The sequence below is a fragment of the Rhineura floridana genome, chromosome 6 (genome assembly GCF_030035675.1).
Source record: "Rhineura floridana isolate rRhiFlo1 chromosome 6, rRhiFlo1.hap2, whole genome shotgun sequence".
Lineage (NCBI taxonomy): Eukaryota > Metazoa > Chordata > Lepidosauria > Squamata > Rhineuridae > Rhineura > Rhineura floridana.
Window position 1 is genome coordinate 147,750,461 of NC_084485.1, and position 15,849 is coordinate 147,766,309.

General features: G+C 41.5%; 1 protein-coding gene across 6 annotated transcripts in view; it reads right to left on the reverse strand.

Annotated features, from left to right (window-relative positions):
- HMCN1 (hemicentin 1) overlaps window positions 1-15,849 on the reverse strand; it is a 393,372-nt gene that overhangs the window by 282,025 nt on the left and 95,498 nt on the right. For all 6 annotated transcript variants that reach the window (XM_061634028.1, XM_061634030.1, XM_061634029.1 and 3 more), the window contains exons 7-10: window positions 12,409-12,529; window positions 9,084-9,347; window positions 8,476-8,620; window positions 5,918-6,039 (exon numbers count right to left, since the gene is read on the reverse strand). In XM_061634028.1, coding sequence (XP_061490012.1) covers window positions 5,918-6,039; window positions 8,476-8,620; window positions 9,084-9,347; window positions 12,409-12,529 — 652 coding nt within the window. The remainder of the gene's footprint in view (window positions 1-5,917; window positions 6,040-8,475; window positions 8,621-9,083; window positions 9,348-12,408; window positions 12,530-15,849) is intronic.

The window sequence follows — 15,849 nt, forward strand, 5'->3', positions numbered from 1 at the left end:
TTCCCCACATGGAATATAAACCAATACCTTGAGCAGAAAATGGATTCTTGCAAAAGTCACCATTATTTGTTCTCCCTCTGAAAAGGAAAACATGGTTCTTGTCCTAGGTTGTATTCAACACAGCATCAGTCTCTGGTTCTATCAGCACAAGGATTGTCCTTGCACAATGCAACATTCTCCCCTTCTGCCCCCTGGCATGCCTTTTAAAACTGTTTTGGGCTTTCCTCCAACTCGTTGGAGCAGATTTGGGAATGGCATGGGGCACATATGGGGGGGGAGAGAAAAGGAAAGTCCTGTTGCACTAGCACTAACCCTTGCATTTGTTAGAATTTTTGGTACATCAGAAAAAATGCCTGATAGAGCCATACGACAATGGAACCAATGATCTAGAGAGGTAGTGGGATCTTCTACACTGGAGGCATTCAAGAGGCTGCTGGACAGCCATCTGTGGGGAATGGTTTGAGTTGGATTCCTGCATTGAGCAGGGGGTTGGACTTGATGGCCTTATAGGCCCCTTCCAACTCTACTATATGAGTCTATGTGTTGGTGCTTTACTGCCAACAGCATTCACACAATTATTTAATTGAATACTGCCCCTTATCATTGCAGAAATATGTTGGAAAATGTACAGAGAGTGTCAGAATATGGGCTCCATATACTGGTTGAAGCTTCTACATCCTGTCTTTCCAGTCATTCTGTTCTGCTAATACCTTCCCCATCCCTCCTTCTCCTAGTCATTTACCAACAACTAATTCTTATCCTATCTCATTTCCAGCCCTAAAAGTTTTTAGAAAAACTCTAATTTCGAACCATGGAAATCGGAAGTAACCATGCAATTAAAGCAGTATTTCCCCAAGTATGCACATTACCTAATTACAGATATTATTTTGAGATCAGAGCATGTGTTCTTGATACACTTTTAGATTTTCTTGGAGCAAATTTTGGAAATCATCTTCAACTGTCCTTTACATTTTTATGAATAGCACAGACCAACAGCTGGTTCACTTCCAGGCAAAACTTCCTCACATTCAACGCATGCTGTCATAGGTAGTAAAAGTGCACAAGTTAACAAGCCATATGACATTTTCAGATTTAATATTGCATGGATGGGGGAATAAATGCTCCAAGTGTTTATTGTTTCTGCCATAGAGGAATGTTGACCTGAATTCAGCCATTTCATACAACTAAGAACAAGAATAATTTCTGCTCCACTGTGTCAGAAAGCCCAATAAAATGGAAACGCTTGAGATATTATCTTCAGGCGAAAAGGGGGATGGTGGCATGAGGAGAAAGGCCCTGGGAGAGCGGCAAGGGTGTAACTAGCTCTTAATTTCTAGTTAGAAGTATGAAAAAAAGGGAAAATGTGTAAAATGTTTATTATTTCACATCCATTATTATTACCATTCCTAAAGCTAAACCCTATAATGACATTCATGTCAGCATTGATTTACAAGTCCACATTTATCTTTGCATAACAGAGTTTCTTTTACTTTGAACTCTTTCAAGATCTTAGGGAGAGGTTAGTGAGATGTTAGTGAGGTTAACGAGAGATGCAAAAAGCAGCAAAAAAGCTTTCTTCAGGTATGTCCATAGTAAAAGACAGAGAAAAGAAATGGTGGCACAGCTACTCAATGAGGATGGCAAAATGACAACAGATAACAAAGAAAAGGCAGAAGTGCTCAATTCCTACTTTGGCTCAGTCTTCTCCCAAAAAAGGGTCCATGACCCTCCTGGGAAACATGAAGTGGAAGGGGCAGGGCTGGACCTTGAGACTGACAAACGGTCAGGGAATACCTAATCACTTTGAAAGAGTTCAAATCGACAGGGCCCGATAAACTGCATCCTAGAGTATTGAAGGAACTGGCTGAAGAAGTCTCAGAACCGCTGTCTATTATCTTTGCAAAATCATGGAGGACTGGTGAAGTGCCGGATGATTGGAGGAGAGCTAATGTTGTCCCTATCTTCAAAAAGGGCAAAAAGGAGGAACCGAGGAACTACAGACCAGTCAGCCTAACATCAATCCCTGGAAAAACTCTGGAGCAGATTATAAAGCAGTCGATCTGTAAGCACCTTGAAAACAATGCAGTGATTACTAGGAGCCAACATGGATTTATGAAGAACAAATCCTGCCAAACTAATCTCGTTTTTTGATCGGGTAACCTCCCTTGTAGACTGTGGGAATGCTGTGGATATAATGAATCTCAACTTCAGCAAAGCTTTTCACAAAGTGCCCCATGATATTCTGATTAGCAAGCTAGCTAAATGTGGGCTGGATAGAACAACTATCAGGTGGATCCACAGTTGGCTCCAGAATCGTACTCAAAGAGTGCTTATCAATGGTTCCTTCTCAAACAGGGTGGAAGTAACGAGTGGGGTACCACAGGGCTCTGTCCTGGGCCCAGTACTCTTCAACATTTTTATTAATGACTCGGATGAGAAGGTACAGAGCATGCTTATCAAATTTGCAGATGATACAAAATTGGAGGGCAGCTAATACTGTGGAAGACAGAAACAAAATTCAAAGGGACCTTGATAGGCTGGAGCATTGGGCTGAAAACAACAGAATGAAATTCAACAGGGATAAATGCAAAGTTCTACACTTAGGAAAAAGAAACAAAATGCACAGTTAGAAGATGGGGGATACTTGGCTCAGCAATACAACATGTGAGAAGGATCTTGGAATTGTCATTGATCACAAGCTGAATATGAGCCCACAGTGTGATGTGGCTGCAAAAAAAGGCAAATGCCATATTAGGCTGCATTAACAGAAGTATAGTTTCCAAATCATGTGAAGTATTAGTTTCCCTCTATTCAGCACTGGTTAGGCCTCATCTTGAATACTGCATCCAGTTCTGGTCTCCACACTTCAAGAAGGATGCAGACAAATGGGTTCAGAGGAGGGCAACAATGATGATCAACAGACTGGAAACAAAGCCCAATGAGGAGAGACTGAAAGAACTGGGCATGTGTAACCTGGAGAAGAGAAGACTGAGTGGAGATATGATAGCACTCTTCAAGTACATGAAAGGTTGCCACACAGAGGAGGGTCGGGATCTCTTCTAGGTCGTCCCAGAGTGCAGGACATGGTATAATGGGCTCAAGTTGCAGGAAGCCAGATTTTGACTGAACATCAGGAAAAACAGCTGTTAGAGCCATACGACAATGGAACCAATTACCTAGAGAGGTAGTGGGCTCTCTGACACTGGAGGCATTCAAGAGGCAGATGGACAGCCATCTGTTGGCAATGCTTTGATTTGGATTCCTGCATTGAGCAGGGGGTTGGACTTGATGGCCTTATAGGTCCCTTCCAATTCTACTATTCTATGATTCTTTGATTCTATGTTTATAGAAATTTTGACCGTATGTTAAAACTCCTGTTGAACAATATTCAGCTGACCTTGCCTCTTTGACTATTATACTGGCAGTAAAAGTGTTTTCTTAAACTGTTTTTGAATCTGTTTTCTTTGTCTGTTGAGTAACCATATATCACATGATGAAATCCTCAATCCTGTAGCTGCTTTCAGATCATTTCTCTCTTTTTACGGGACAATACCTTATTTTTCGTCATGTTCATTTAATTATTTGCTGTTGTTTGTGAAATAAGAAAAATGGCCTTCACTGAGATAAGGTTAATTAATTATTATGAAGTGATTAAACTTCTGAATGTTGAAGAAATATCCTTCAAAACAATTATTGTACCTTCTGTCAAACAGATTGGGTTTGTACCAAGGGAGTCCAGCTGTACAGACACTTGAGGAATTTGATCTTTGCAAATTCCTATATGAACTGACATGATCCAGAATGTGTGAACTGGAATATAACTATCTATCGGAATTCACCCCTCTCTAAATATTGCAATATAGTTGGCCAAAACAAAATGCATATTTTGAGAAACAATTTTAAAATGTAGAAAGGGCTTTTAAGAGAAAACACATATTTAAAATACCTATTTAAATAAACATTTTTATGCAGATTTTTTAAAAATTGCTGATTACTATCGGAAGAGGACAAAACAGACTTATGTTGAACACACACAAAAGAAACAAAGGAGGGATCCACCATCCCTATCTACTGCCCCTCTTCATTATGCACACACAGATCCAAATTCTGACAGGGTCAAGAAATGGTTTCTCATCCTGCCCCCTTCCAATGGGTATAATGCATATGGCTGGATTGGTACTCATTGATGCTGCTTCCTCACAGGAACATTTCAACTTCATCCAAGAGAAAGATTCCAGTGAGGTGGCCAGAAATATAGCTGCTCTGGAGGAATATCACATATGATCTGAAACAGCAGTCAAAGATAGTTATCCCTTTGGTATCGTGCCTTTGAACAAGGTTGCATGCAGCTAACAGCTATTGTATTTGTAAGCTCCTTTTGGGGTGAAGTGTTGGTAATTGTTAATTTATGTTGAGATCTGCAGGGATGTCCACCATCAAGGACAGATGATATCTCAAGCAAGGGGAGCCAAGACATGTGTCAGCACCTTGGACAGAAATCAAGGTGTACGTTGAGAGCCTCAGCTGATAGGCCAAACAGCCAAGTGGTCTTAGCAGAGTCCTGGAGCAAGAGGCTGGGTTTTATAGCACGGCTAAGTAGTCACTGATGGAAGCCCCCCCCCGAGTGCTACCTCCTGGGCAGTTAAAGAATCAGTGCCTTCCTCCACAGCCTTAGGCTTCTTGGAGATAATAGGGTTTCCAGGGGCAGATCTGTCCTCAGGGCTCTCTTGATCCCCCAGAGGAGTCTGAAGACTAGCCATCCAAGTCTGGCAGCAAAGGTGCCTCCTTGAGTCTCAGGGGATGGCAGGGAGGCTCTGGGGCCCATAGACCCACAGAGACAGACCAGGGTACGGATCCATCTCCTCCTGGAGGACTCTGCTTCCAAGGAGTCCTGGTCCAAAGCCATGACAATTTATTCCTAGAAACATCATAACATTTCAAAGAAACACATGTTTTACTAAATCACATCCCTTCTATTTGGAATTTACCGACAGGCCATGAACTATGCGGTATGAGTGCACTAGGATCACCCAAACACACAGTGTTTCAAACACTGGAAAAGAAGTCATTGCCTTCCATACAACAATGGATTAACAACTTTCTCTCCCTGATCTTGTTTCAACTGGCAATGTATAGATGTGAGCACAAAGACAAGAAATACAGGGTTTGGACAGCTTTTCTTAGACCTATGGATTGCAGTCAACAGCCCAGCATTTTTGTATTTCCAGTTTACAAAGACAGAAATACCTTAATCAATGTCCTTCTCTTTTATAACTTTCCCTTTCTGTTTTTTTGTTTGTAAGTTTTATACAAAAAAACTTGGCTTTGTGAAAGACTGCACTGAAACTATTAAATCTATGTCATCAATGTCTACTTGCCATGGTGGCTATGTGCTCCCTCCACTGTCGGAGGCAGCATGCCTCTGTATGCCACTTGCTGGGAACCACAAGTAGAGGTAGTGCTATTGCACTCAGGTCCTGCTTTCAGGCTTCCCATAGGCATGCGGTAGGCCCCTGTGAGACAAGGATGGTGGATTCAATGGGCCTTTCATCTGATCGAGCAGGACTCTTGTGTTCTTAATTGTACTGTTCAAAACTTGTAATTATATAAAAAAAACACCATTCAATTAAAAAAGCCAGATGGCCAATTGCTGTTCATAGATGTATATCTATATCCATAGATTTGTCTAACCCTGTTTTTAAAAGCCATCTAATGTAGTGGCCATGATGGTGTATTGTGGTAGTGAGTTTCATAAGTATGCAGCGGGTGATCCTTTAACTTTTATAGTGTTGCATAATTGCTACACAGCCTAGAAAGTGTTAAAACGTGTTATCATATTTATTTTCCAGAATCAAATTTCCACACAGCTGAGTAAAACAGACCCCCCTTTGGAAAGGAGATAGTAAACAGGACGAACCTGACACGTCCAGAAACGTCTCTGCGTGGCCAATTCCTGCACGGCTGCTGGCAATACATTCATAGTAACCCTCATCCAACAGAGACACCTTGGCAATCTCCCACTTCACACTAGTGGAGTCTCTGAAACAATCATATATAAAAAAGGAAATGCTCTATACAAGGTTTGCGGTGAAAGGTTAAGAAGGTATGCTGTAGACTCCATTTGGCTTATAAACCTCTGTCCCCTTCCCACTCCTTTTACAGTGTCGGTCTGAGGCTGTGGGCATCTGTGCCCAAATCTAGCCCAGGAGAACCTGGAGAGTGAAGCCAGAGCCCAAAGTGCTGCTGGAGAAGCAACTGATCTATAGACCAGACACAGGTAGAAGGAGGTCAGGCTCCTGGCATTTATACTTAGGCTTGGACAACCACAAGCTCCATCCCATCCGCCAGTCCTATGCTAAACACTCCTGACCACCCACAGTCCTAAACTGTTCACTAGACAAGTCCTACCCACATGGAATGAGGTCCCCAGTTTAAAACCTGGCAACAGCAACCAGTGATAACTGCAGAGAGAGAAATATGCAAAGTTTTCTTTATAGAATAAAATAGCTTTGGTTCCAATGGAAAGAAGAAGTGGGGGGAAACTATGGTTCATAAGACTATCATCACATTATAATGTATTCCATTTACAGCACTGGAAATATCTAAATATACCAATATAAAATGTGGCCGCTTGATGCTGTGCTAATGATTTGTGCTAAAACATTGATTAGCTATTTTCGTGGAATTCAGTCTGGTCCAACTGAAAAAGTCCTTTCAATCTAGTATTATGGCTACATTGATTGAGAAACAAACACCAAAATTTAAAATAATCTCTTCCAGACAATAAAGGTGCTAATTAATCACAATCAGTAAATATGATCAAGTAATGTGGACCCACTTGGGGGCATAGCAAAAGTAAACCTCTGTCATGCTAAATGTAATTTCTTACACGACACTGCATGATTACCACAGTATATCTAACCACATTATATGCTTTGTAAAGGACTTACTGTGACCACAGTATTTAAATGTTATGTCTGCCTCTATCCTAAATCAAGCAAAACTAGTGTATTATGGAACTTGATCAATCCTTTTAAAACACATACGTAACTGCAAACTCGCCATGCAACAGGAGAGAAGCCAAGGTAAATCTCATTACTTAAGATGGGGGTCTTAGGCGGTAACCCCTTGGCTTGAAGATTATTTTGTGAAAGCATCAACATGTTCTGCTCTGTTCAACAGTCATGTAACAAGATATGAGGAAAATTAAGAAAACAAGCAATTTGATCATTAAAGTTTGAGACAAGAATTACAGAACTGGTGAAGTATGTGCCTACAATGATTTAATGGAACTTCATAAAAAGAGATTATGTGATAAATTGACAGCAGTTTATAGGGCAGGATTACAGAATTCAGCTTGTTAATTGATTAATTATATAGCCACTACAATGTGGGCCACACACTTTCTGCATTTTGGAAGTATAAAGAGAACTACACAATCTGTTTTCTCATTCCTGTTGTTCTTCAGTTTTAAATAATGGAAAATATTAAAAGGATTTGGGGAGTTATCAGTTACAGGGCCTTTAATCATCATCATAATCATGCTGCCCTGGGCTAGTACCTGAAGAAAGGGCAGGATATAAATCTAATAAATAAAATAAAAATAAAATCATTACCACCACCGTTTCTTAAACCACACGTTCACTTTTACAGAAATTTAATATATTAGCCCAATGGTTTTCAAAATGTCATGTTTCAATGAACTTTTTCCGCAGCTGCTTCTCTTTGGATGTTGCACAGGATGTTAGGAAGTGTTGTAGACGGTACACTCAACTTATGCAGAGTGCTGGTGGCCAAATCATCCTTGCTTTCAGCAAGCTGTGTGCATCCTAGTACACAACCAACAGCCACCTGCATCTGTGGATAAGCTGTCTTTCAGCAAAGCTTATCAACTATTACTGCTCTTCTCGTTGAAGAACCCCTAATAAAACTTCTGAGGAATTCCAGAGTCCCCAGAACACAGTCTGAAAACCATCATGATAGAACTTTGTTATCAGGCACTCCAATACCTAGTAATTTTTTTAAAAAGAGAGATTAATTGCCTTGAAACAAGTAAGTTTCAAGAAAAAACAGATGACACCGAAAAAATAATTTTTCACTTAATTGGGTTTATAGCAGTGTGGAAGTGGTTGTGATTTTTTAAAGTATTTTTACATTTATCACTGACTGCATTAATATCATTAGATTATTTTAAACATGAAGGACCTAAAAATATATTTTCCTCCCACAATCCACAATTTCAGCTCCAGGGAAATAGCCATTGTCCTTCCTTACAACATATAACACATAGAGTTGCCTTTATGGACTACCAGAGCATTGTACTATAACCCTAATTTTATGCTTATAAAGTTGAATGTACGCTCTCTCCCGCGCGCGCTCTCTCTCTCTCTCTCTCTCACACACACACACACAGAGAGAGAGAGAGAGAGAGAGAGAGGAAAACCTCTACAATGATATTTTGAAATGAAAACTTACTTGAAAAACTGATCCATTCCCAGCTTAATTCCATTTCTGCTAAAACGCACAGTAAAGGGTATGAGGCTGGCTACATAACAAGGAATGTGACCTGGCTGAAGATAATATCCTGGGGTTTTCTTGGGCATGCTTACTTTTGGAGCATCTAGAATAAAGCAAAGTTACAATCCTTGCAAATCCAACAGAGTAGTAGACAGCAGGAGGTGGATGGCATGGCAGTGGTGCCCTCCCAATGACAGCACTATCACTCACTAGGACAGGGCTGGACAGGGCTGAACTGGGCTGAAGAGGGCTGAAGCTGCGGTGAGGCGGAGGAGCTCTGAATTGTCAGTGGTGGGGGGCCCACAGGTTTGTGCACACCTGCGAGACACAGATGCTACCAATCCTGCCGTTGTCACCACCTCACCCACTAGATTAGTTCTACCACCTCTCCCCACCACACACACACACACCCTGCACTGTAATTTTTCTTCCATCATGCTAAAGGTTTGGATATATCAGACACAGGAATTGAGGGTGGAGGCACTGGAAGATCTCATCCCCAAATCATTGTTACCAAATAGAGAATGAAAATTCAAATAAGGAACAAATTTTTTTAAAAAAATTACCAGGAATAATGTTAGAAAATGATACACTTGAGACTCTCTGGAAGAGGTAATCATCTTTGTCATAACCAGTTATTTTAAGAAAAAAGGCTTCATTTGGTGGAATAAACTCAGTAATATTCCAGATTCCATAAGGTTTTCTGTCAGGGAAGTATTTCACAGGAATGGTCTTCAGAAGGTCTCCAGAGATGCTTAGCAGTTCTAGACGGTCCACTCTAGCAGGAAGATGGATCCCTGTAGTATTTAGCAGAATGTAGGTTGGTATCCCTGTTGACAAAATACAAATAAGAAGGGCCACTATTTTTTATCTTACATCTTATATTCCAATATTGTGCAAATTTACTTAGTCAGTGGTTTGTAGTTAGTTAGTGGATTTATTAGCCGGCCTTCACTGGAATGATTCCAGGGTAGGATACAATAGCTACAAATACAGTGGCCATATATAGAGCAGCTATATAAAAGTACAATCAGGTAGAATAATAAAAAGACAGCATTAAAATCAGAACATTAAAGTCACTAAAAGGCATACTTGTAACAGATTTCATGCATCAGTCTATCAGGACCTAATCAATCCACTCACTTCCAGATACTTGCCCAAAGAGATGAGTCTTCAGATTGTGGCAAAAACTACCCAATGAGGAGCCAAGCCAAACCTGGGGGGAGAGTATTCCATAGCTGGACACAGCCACCAAGAAGGCCCTGCCATAAGTCATGACACCATAAACTTCATTTGGGGCAGGTGGACTATCAGCAAGGCTCCCCTGCCTAGTGCTAGCAGTTAGCCAAGATGGGCATTTGCCAGGAGCTCAGGGCTCAAAAGGGCCCCTCACTGGCCCAACATACTGCCCACTCACCTACCACTGACCCCAGGTAGAGGTGCGCAGACACTGCTTGGGACCAAATGTGATTCCCATCCTCAGTGGATACCTAGTCACCTGCTTCCATCAGCCATCCTGCTGCATCCCTATGGCTCTTTGATGGTCTGTCTTCTCAGGCATTCTGGGTGAGGTGGCCCAGGAAAAAACCAGACCACTGCTGCTGTGGTTTGCTGTGGCAGCTGGAAAGTCTGGAGAATGCACCCGGATCAGGCACTCCATAATGCAGCCAGTTCCTGCAGTTATAGGAAGCCCTGCAGGAAACCCTTTGCTAGCGTAGTTCAATTTCAAACCACATGGGCAAAAGGGAAACAGCACATACAGCTGTTTAAAAAAAAACTCCAAGCAAAATGTATAAAATTGGAACCAATGGAACCAATTACCTAGAGAGGTAGTGGGCTCTCCGACACTGGAGGCATTCAAGAAGCAGCTGGACAGCCATCTGTCGGGAATGTTTTGATTTGGATTCCTGCATTGAGCAGGGGGTTGGACTTGATGGCCTGATAGGCCTCTTCCAACTCTACTATTCTAAGATTCTATGAATTTATTGCATTCCATCTTTCTCTGTGCTATTAAAAAAACCTGCTCTATATGTTTTCCTATATGTTGGACTAATTTCAGCCTGTTTCTTATAAAATTAACAAGCCTAATTTTCAATTTGTTTCTTAACTCCAAGACTCTATTATTTTGGAGTTTTTGAGTCAATATATGAATAAAGATTTTTGAAATGTTTATGCACAAAATCCACCAACACGCAATTTCATCAAAATACACCACCCTTCCATTTTTTTGCCATCATCCATACAAAAATTTGGGGGCAATATCCATTAAAGAGCAGTTGCCACACAATGTTGCATCTGAAAAAGAAAAGTGATACTCTCAAACATTGGTGGCTGAAAAATAGCAAAGACTCATTATACAAGATCTAGGTCTGGTTCGCATGTTACATTAAACTATAGTTAAAATCAAACTATAGTTAAAAATAATGAAGCAGCAAGCGAAGAACAAGCCTTGGTTTCTGCTCATGGTTTGTTTGGAGAAAAACAAACCATAAACACTGGTCCACATGTAATGAGAAGCCAGACTCTGGTTTGCTTCCTGCCCATCGGGGCAATAGCAGGAATGGGGGAGGAGCAAAGCAGTAACATTTGAACAGCATGCACCAGCACACTGCTCATTCAGATTAACAAATTTAAAAAAATCTATGGCTTAATGTGACATCTGAAGCAATCCATTGGCCAACACACACGTTTTTTTCCTAAGGTTTTCCAAGTTTGTTGAAGGTCAATACCAGTTGAAAAATCTTTGGGGGAAAATTAAAAGCAAACATTTATTAGCAGAAGTCAGCATCAATTATGGGTTGTGGGCTTTCCACAAGTGCATGTATGTGTGATATGGAGGGTGTCATTTAATTACCACTTAAACAAGAGATATCTCCCAAAAGGTATAGATGATTCAACTGTATGGATTACACCCGAAAACAGGAGAAATTAAAACAAAGCTAGGTGACATACATATTAATTGGCTGCTAACATACCAGATATTACATTTTATTAATAACCAAATAATATCTGAAATCAACAAACCTTTAACAGAATTGGAAATCCCAATAACATTACCATATCTGAAGAAAATTGTATCAACTCCATCCAAAATTCTAAACTACTAATGCATTAGACTCCAAAATAATCTGGGAAGGGAACTTCAAATCTAGAAATCACAGATACCCAATGGAAACAACTTTGGTCAAAAAACTCCCATTAAAATCTGTCTCAGCTAAAATTATGGAAAATACTTTCAAAAATTATACATCACTGGCACCTAAAACCAATCAAATTAAGTAATGTAAGTAAATCTCTAAGCAAGAAATGTTGGAGCGGATCCAACACATTTGGTACCTTTCTACATCTTTGGTGGGACTGTCCCAAAATCCAAAGTTTTTGGCAAGGAATATTTTTGGAAAGTTTAAGAATTATAAGTAAACATATTACAGCTACTCCCCAATTAGCCCTATTGGAGACTTAATAAAGACATAACAACATACTTTATGGTAACAGAAAAACAATAAATGAGTAGGCACTGGAAAACTGGAACTGGACTAATCCTTGGCAGATGGTATCACAACTTCTGGTAAATAGCATTGGCAGAAAAACGCACTAATTGACTAAAAACTGCCAGAGGACAAAAAAAGTGACTTTAAAGCAATGTGGTTCATTTTCATTTCATTCATAAAAACTTCACACTCAACTCCAAAAACACCAACCATCCATGGGTCCCTGTGGAAGGACTCAATCAATTAACAAAATGAATATACCAAAAGAAAGACTCTATGTGGGCTTCTATATACCTCTGTTTGTGTTTTACTGGTTATTGTTTATTTGCTTGTTATAAAAATATGAATAAAAATATTTTTAAAAAAGATTATGCAAATGTGAATTATAGCAGCAACGAACCTTGCACTGGTCTGCTGGAAGTCATTTTGAAGTCTAATGTTGGATTTCTGGAAAACCCAGCCCGGAAGTCAATAGTACTGAGACCGGTGATACGAACAGAGTGTCGCCCACTACTTGATATCTGAAAAAAGTTTGCAAAATATTTCAGAGATCAGCATTTGAAGTTTTGTAGTCCACAACAGCTGTTAAGGATGCGATCCTAGTATACAAACAAGTTCAGTGAAATATTGGAGTTACTGTCTGTGTAAACAAGGTGAGGATCGGGCTATAACCAACATACAGTAAAAATATTAAAACCAAAGACTTAAATTCAGAAATTCAAAGTGTATTGGTTTTCAGGGCTGGCACCAGATTTCAGGAAGCCCTCAACACAGTGCCGCTAATGGCATCATCACCACTCTCACACACAACAACCATGAAGTATCCGGCATGAGTAAAACATCTTAACCGTGCCTACTGTGTGGAGGTGAGGGCAGCGAAGAAGGCCCACTTCTCTGCTTCCATCGCATCCTCAAGTAGCCATCCAGTGGACCTTTTCCGTATTGTCAGGGGTTTGTTGACATCAACTCCAGGAAATGGAGTTTTAGACCCTTCGGAGGCCCACTGTGAATTATTTGCAAGGCACTTTGAGGGTAAAGTTGCTCGCCTCAGTAGCAGTCTTGATGCCCCATCCACATCTACTGTAGTCCCCAATGAGGTGTCCAATGCAACGTCTGTTGCAATTTCTTGGGAACAGTTTCAGATGATGCGGCCTGATGACGTAGACAAGGTGCTTGTGATGATGCGGCCAGCAATGTGTCCTCTCGACCCTTGCCCTTCTTGGCTTATTAAAGCTTGCCGAGGGGGTTTGACTGAGTGGATGCAGGGTGTGGTCAATGCATCATTGTGGGAGGGAGTGGTTCCAGCCGCCCTGAAAGAGGCAGTGATCTGACCACTCCTGAAAAAGCCCACCCTGGACCCATTGGTTTGTGACAACTACCAACCGGTTGCAAATACCCCTTTTTAGGGAAGGTGATTGAGAGGGTTGTGGTGCAGCAGTTGCAAGTACTCTTGGATGAAACAGATTATCTTGACCATTCCAGTCTGGGTTCAGGCCTGGTTATGGGACTGAATCGGCCTTGGTTGCCCTGATAGATGACCTTTATTGGGAGAAGGACAGGGGGAGTGCAACCCTGTTATTCTTACTTCATCTCTCAGTGGCTTTTGATACCATTGACCATGGTATCCTTCTGGGCCAACTTGGTGAGATGGGTATTGGAGGCACTGTTTTACAGTGGTTCCGATCCTACCTCCAGGGTCATTTTCATAGAATAGCATTGGGTGGTTGTCTTTCGGCCCCCTGGCAGCATCTTGTCCCCCATGCTGTCATCAGGAACTTTGGGGCGAGGGGTCAGCAGTATGCTGACGATACTCAGCTCTATTTCTCCATAACATCTGAATCGGGAGAGGCCATGCAAGCAATGGACCGCTGCCTGGACTCGGTGGTGGGCAGGATGAGGGCCAATAAACTGAGTCTGAATCCTAGTAAGACAGAGGCACTGTGGGTTGGCGGTTCCCGAGTTCAGATAATTGGTCAGTTGCCTGCTTTGGATGGGGTTGTACTCCCTTTGAAAGAGCAGGTCCGCAGTCTGGGGGTGCTCCTGGATCCATCTTTGTCGCTAGAGGCCCAGGTGACCTCAGTGGCTAGGAGTGCCTTTTACCAGCCTCAGCTGGTAAGACAGTTGCAGACATTTCTGGACCGGGATAGCCTGACCACTGTTGTCCACACACTGCTAACCTCCAGGCTGGATTACTGTAATGCGCTCTATGTGGGGCTGCCCTTGAGGTTGGTCCGGAAGCTGCAGCTGGTGCAAAATGCAGCAGCGAGACTGCTCACTGGGGCAGGGTATCGCCAACATGTCACCCAGCTGCTGAAAGAATTGCACTGGCTGCCCATTTGCTACTGGGCCAAGTTCAAGGTTCTAGTTATGGCCCTATACAGCTTGGGACCAGGATACCTGAAAGACCGTCTTACCCTTATATACCCAGTCGATCACTGCGCTCTGCAGGTGAGGGCCTCCTGCAGATACCATCTTATCAGGAGGTCCATTCTGCATAACATAGGAAACAGACCTTTAGGGTGGCGGCACCTACCCTGTGGAATTCCCTCCCCTTAAATATTAGGCAGGCATCATCTCTGTGATCTTTTCGGTGCCTTTTGAAGACTTTCCTCTTTCAACAAGCCTTTTAAGTAGAGACCTATCCCAGTCTGTGTCTGTATTGGAATTGCTTTTTAATATGTTTATTTTTAAAAAACAATATGTTTTTAACCCTTTTTAAAAGATCTTTTAAAAGCTTTTTTTAAAAATGTCTTTAAACTTGTTTTGTTTTGGTGTATTTTAAGGTCTGTTTTTATGATGTTTTGATGTGTTTTTAGCACTTCTGTTTGTTGCCCTGGGCTCCTGCTGGGAGGAAGGGCAGGATATACATTAAATAATAAATAAATAGTTTTCATCTTCAGTTGCTACCCTAGTGGCAGCAGTCCACCGCTCCCTGTCCTCCCAAGCTCGAATCTCATCTGAAGTGACCACCCACCACCTTAATTTATCTTAAATGCAATGCCCTAGCCTATAGATCTGTGAACTCTACAGATTTTATAGACTTATAATTTCAAAGATCTATAGGCTGGTTTTTTTAGATCTATAGGCTCAGGCACTGCATTTTGGGTAAAAAAAATGGTGGGCCAACACCATGGATGAAAGTCAAGTTTGGTTCCCAATCAAAAGTAGCACTGCCACCCACTCACTACTAAAACTGTGTAGGGACTCAGTAGGGGGGGATATATGGCTGGGTCAGGCTGGTGGGGGGAGGAGTCCCTGGGCCCCTGAGCCAGTGCCTGACCAAGCCGACTGCTGGCACTAGGCCTGTTGGTTTTAGTAACATATTTAGATTTGGTTCTTCAGAAACATAACCAATGGGAAGTGACTTGCGTGGTGCAGCTGTAATGTTTCCCAATTTATTTAATTACAGTTGAGAAATCAGGAAATGTTACATCTCCTCTGCCCTTGATTGTATATAATTTGATATCCTGTTACAAGATGACGAGAGAGTGACATCCTTAATGGAGAGGTATTAAGAGATGTGAAACAGTCTCAAAATGAAGATATTTATACACTGACACAATAGTATTACCCAGTTTGAATTAAGGCAGCTTTGTCCTCACTCTCAGTCAGCATCAGTTGCCCTGAGTGACTTCAGTAGATATAACCATTGGGCTAACATGAAAAAAGGAAATATTCTCAGAGGCAAAGGTTTTCTGCAAAAAAAAATCAGAGCCTGGAAAGCATTGTTTTTTCAACCCCAAAACTGAGATGAACAAGCTCTTGGTACAACCTTCCATAAGAACCTCTTTCAGCCTTGCAAAAGATATGCATCTCCTCTCTGCTCTGCAAGTCCTATGTC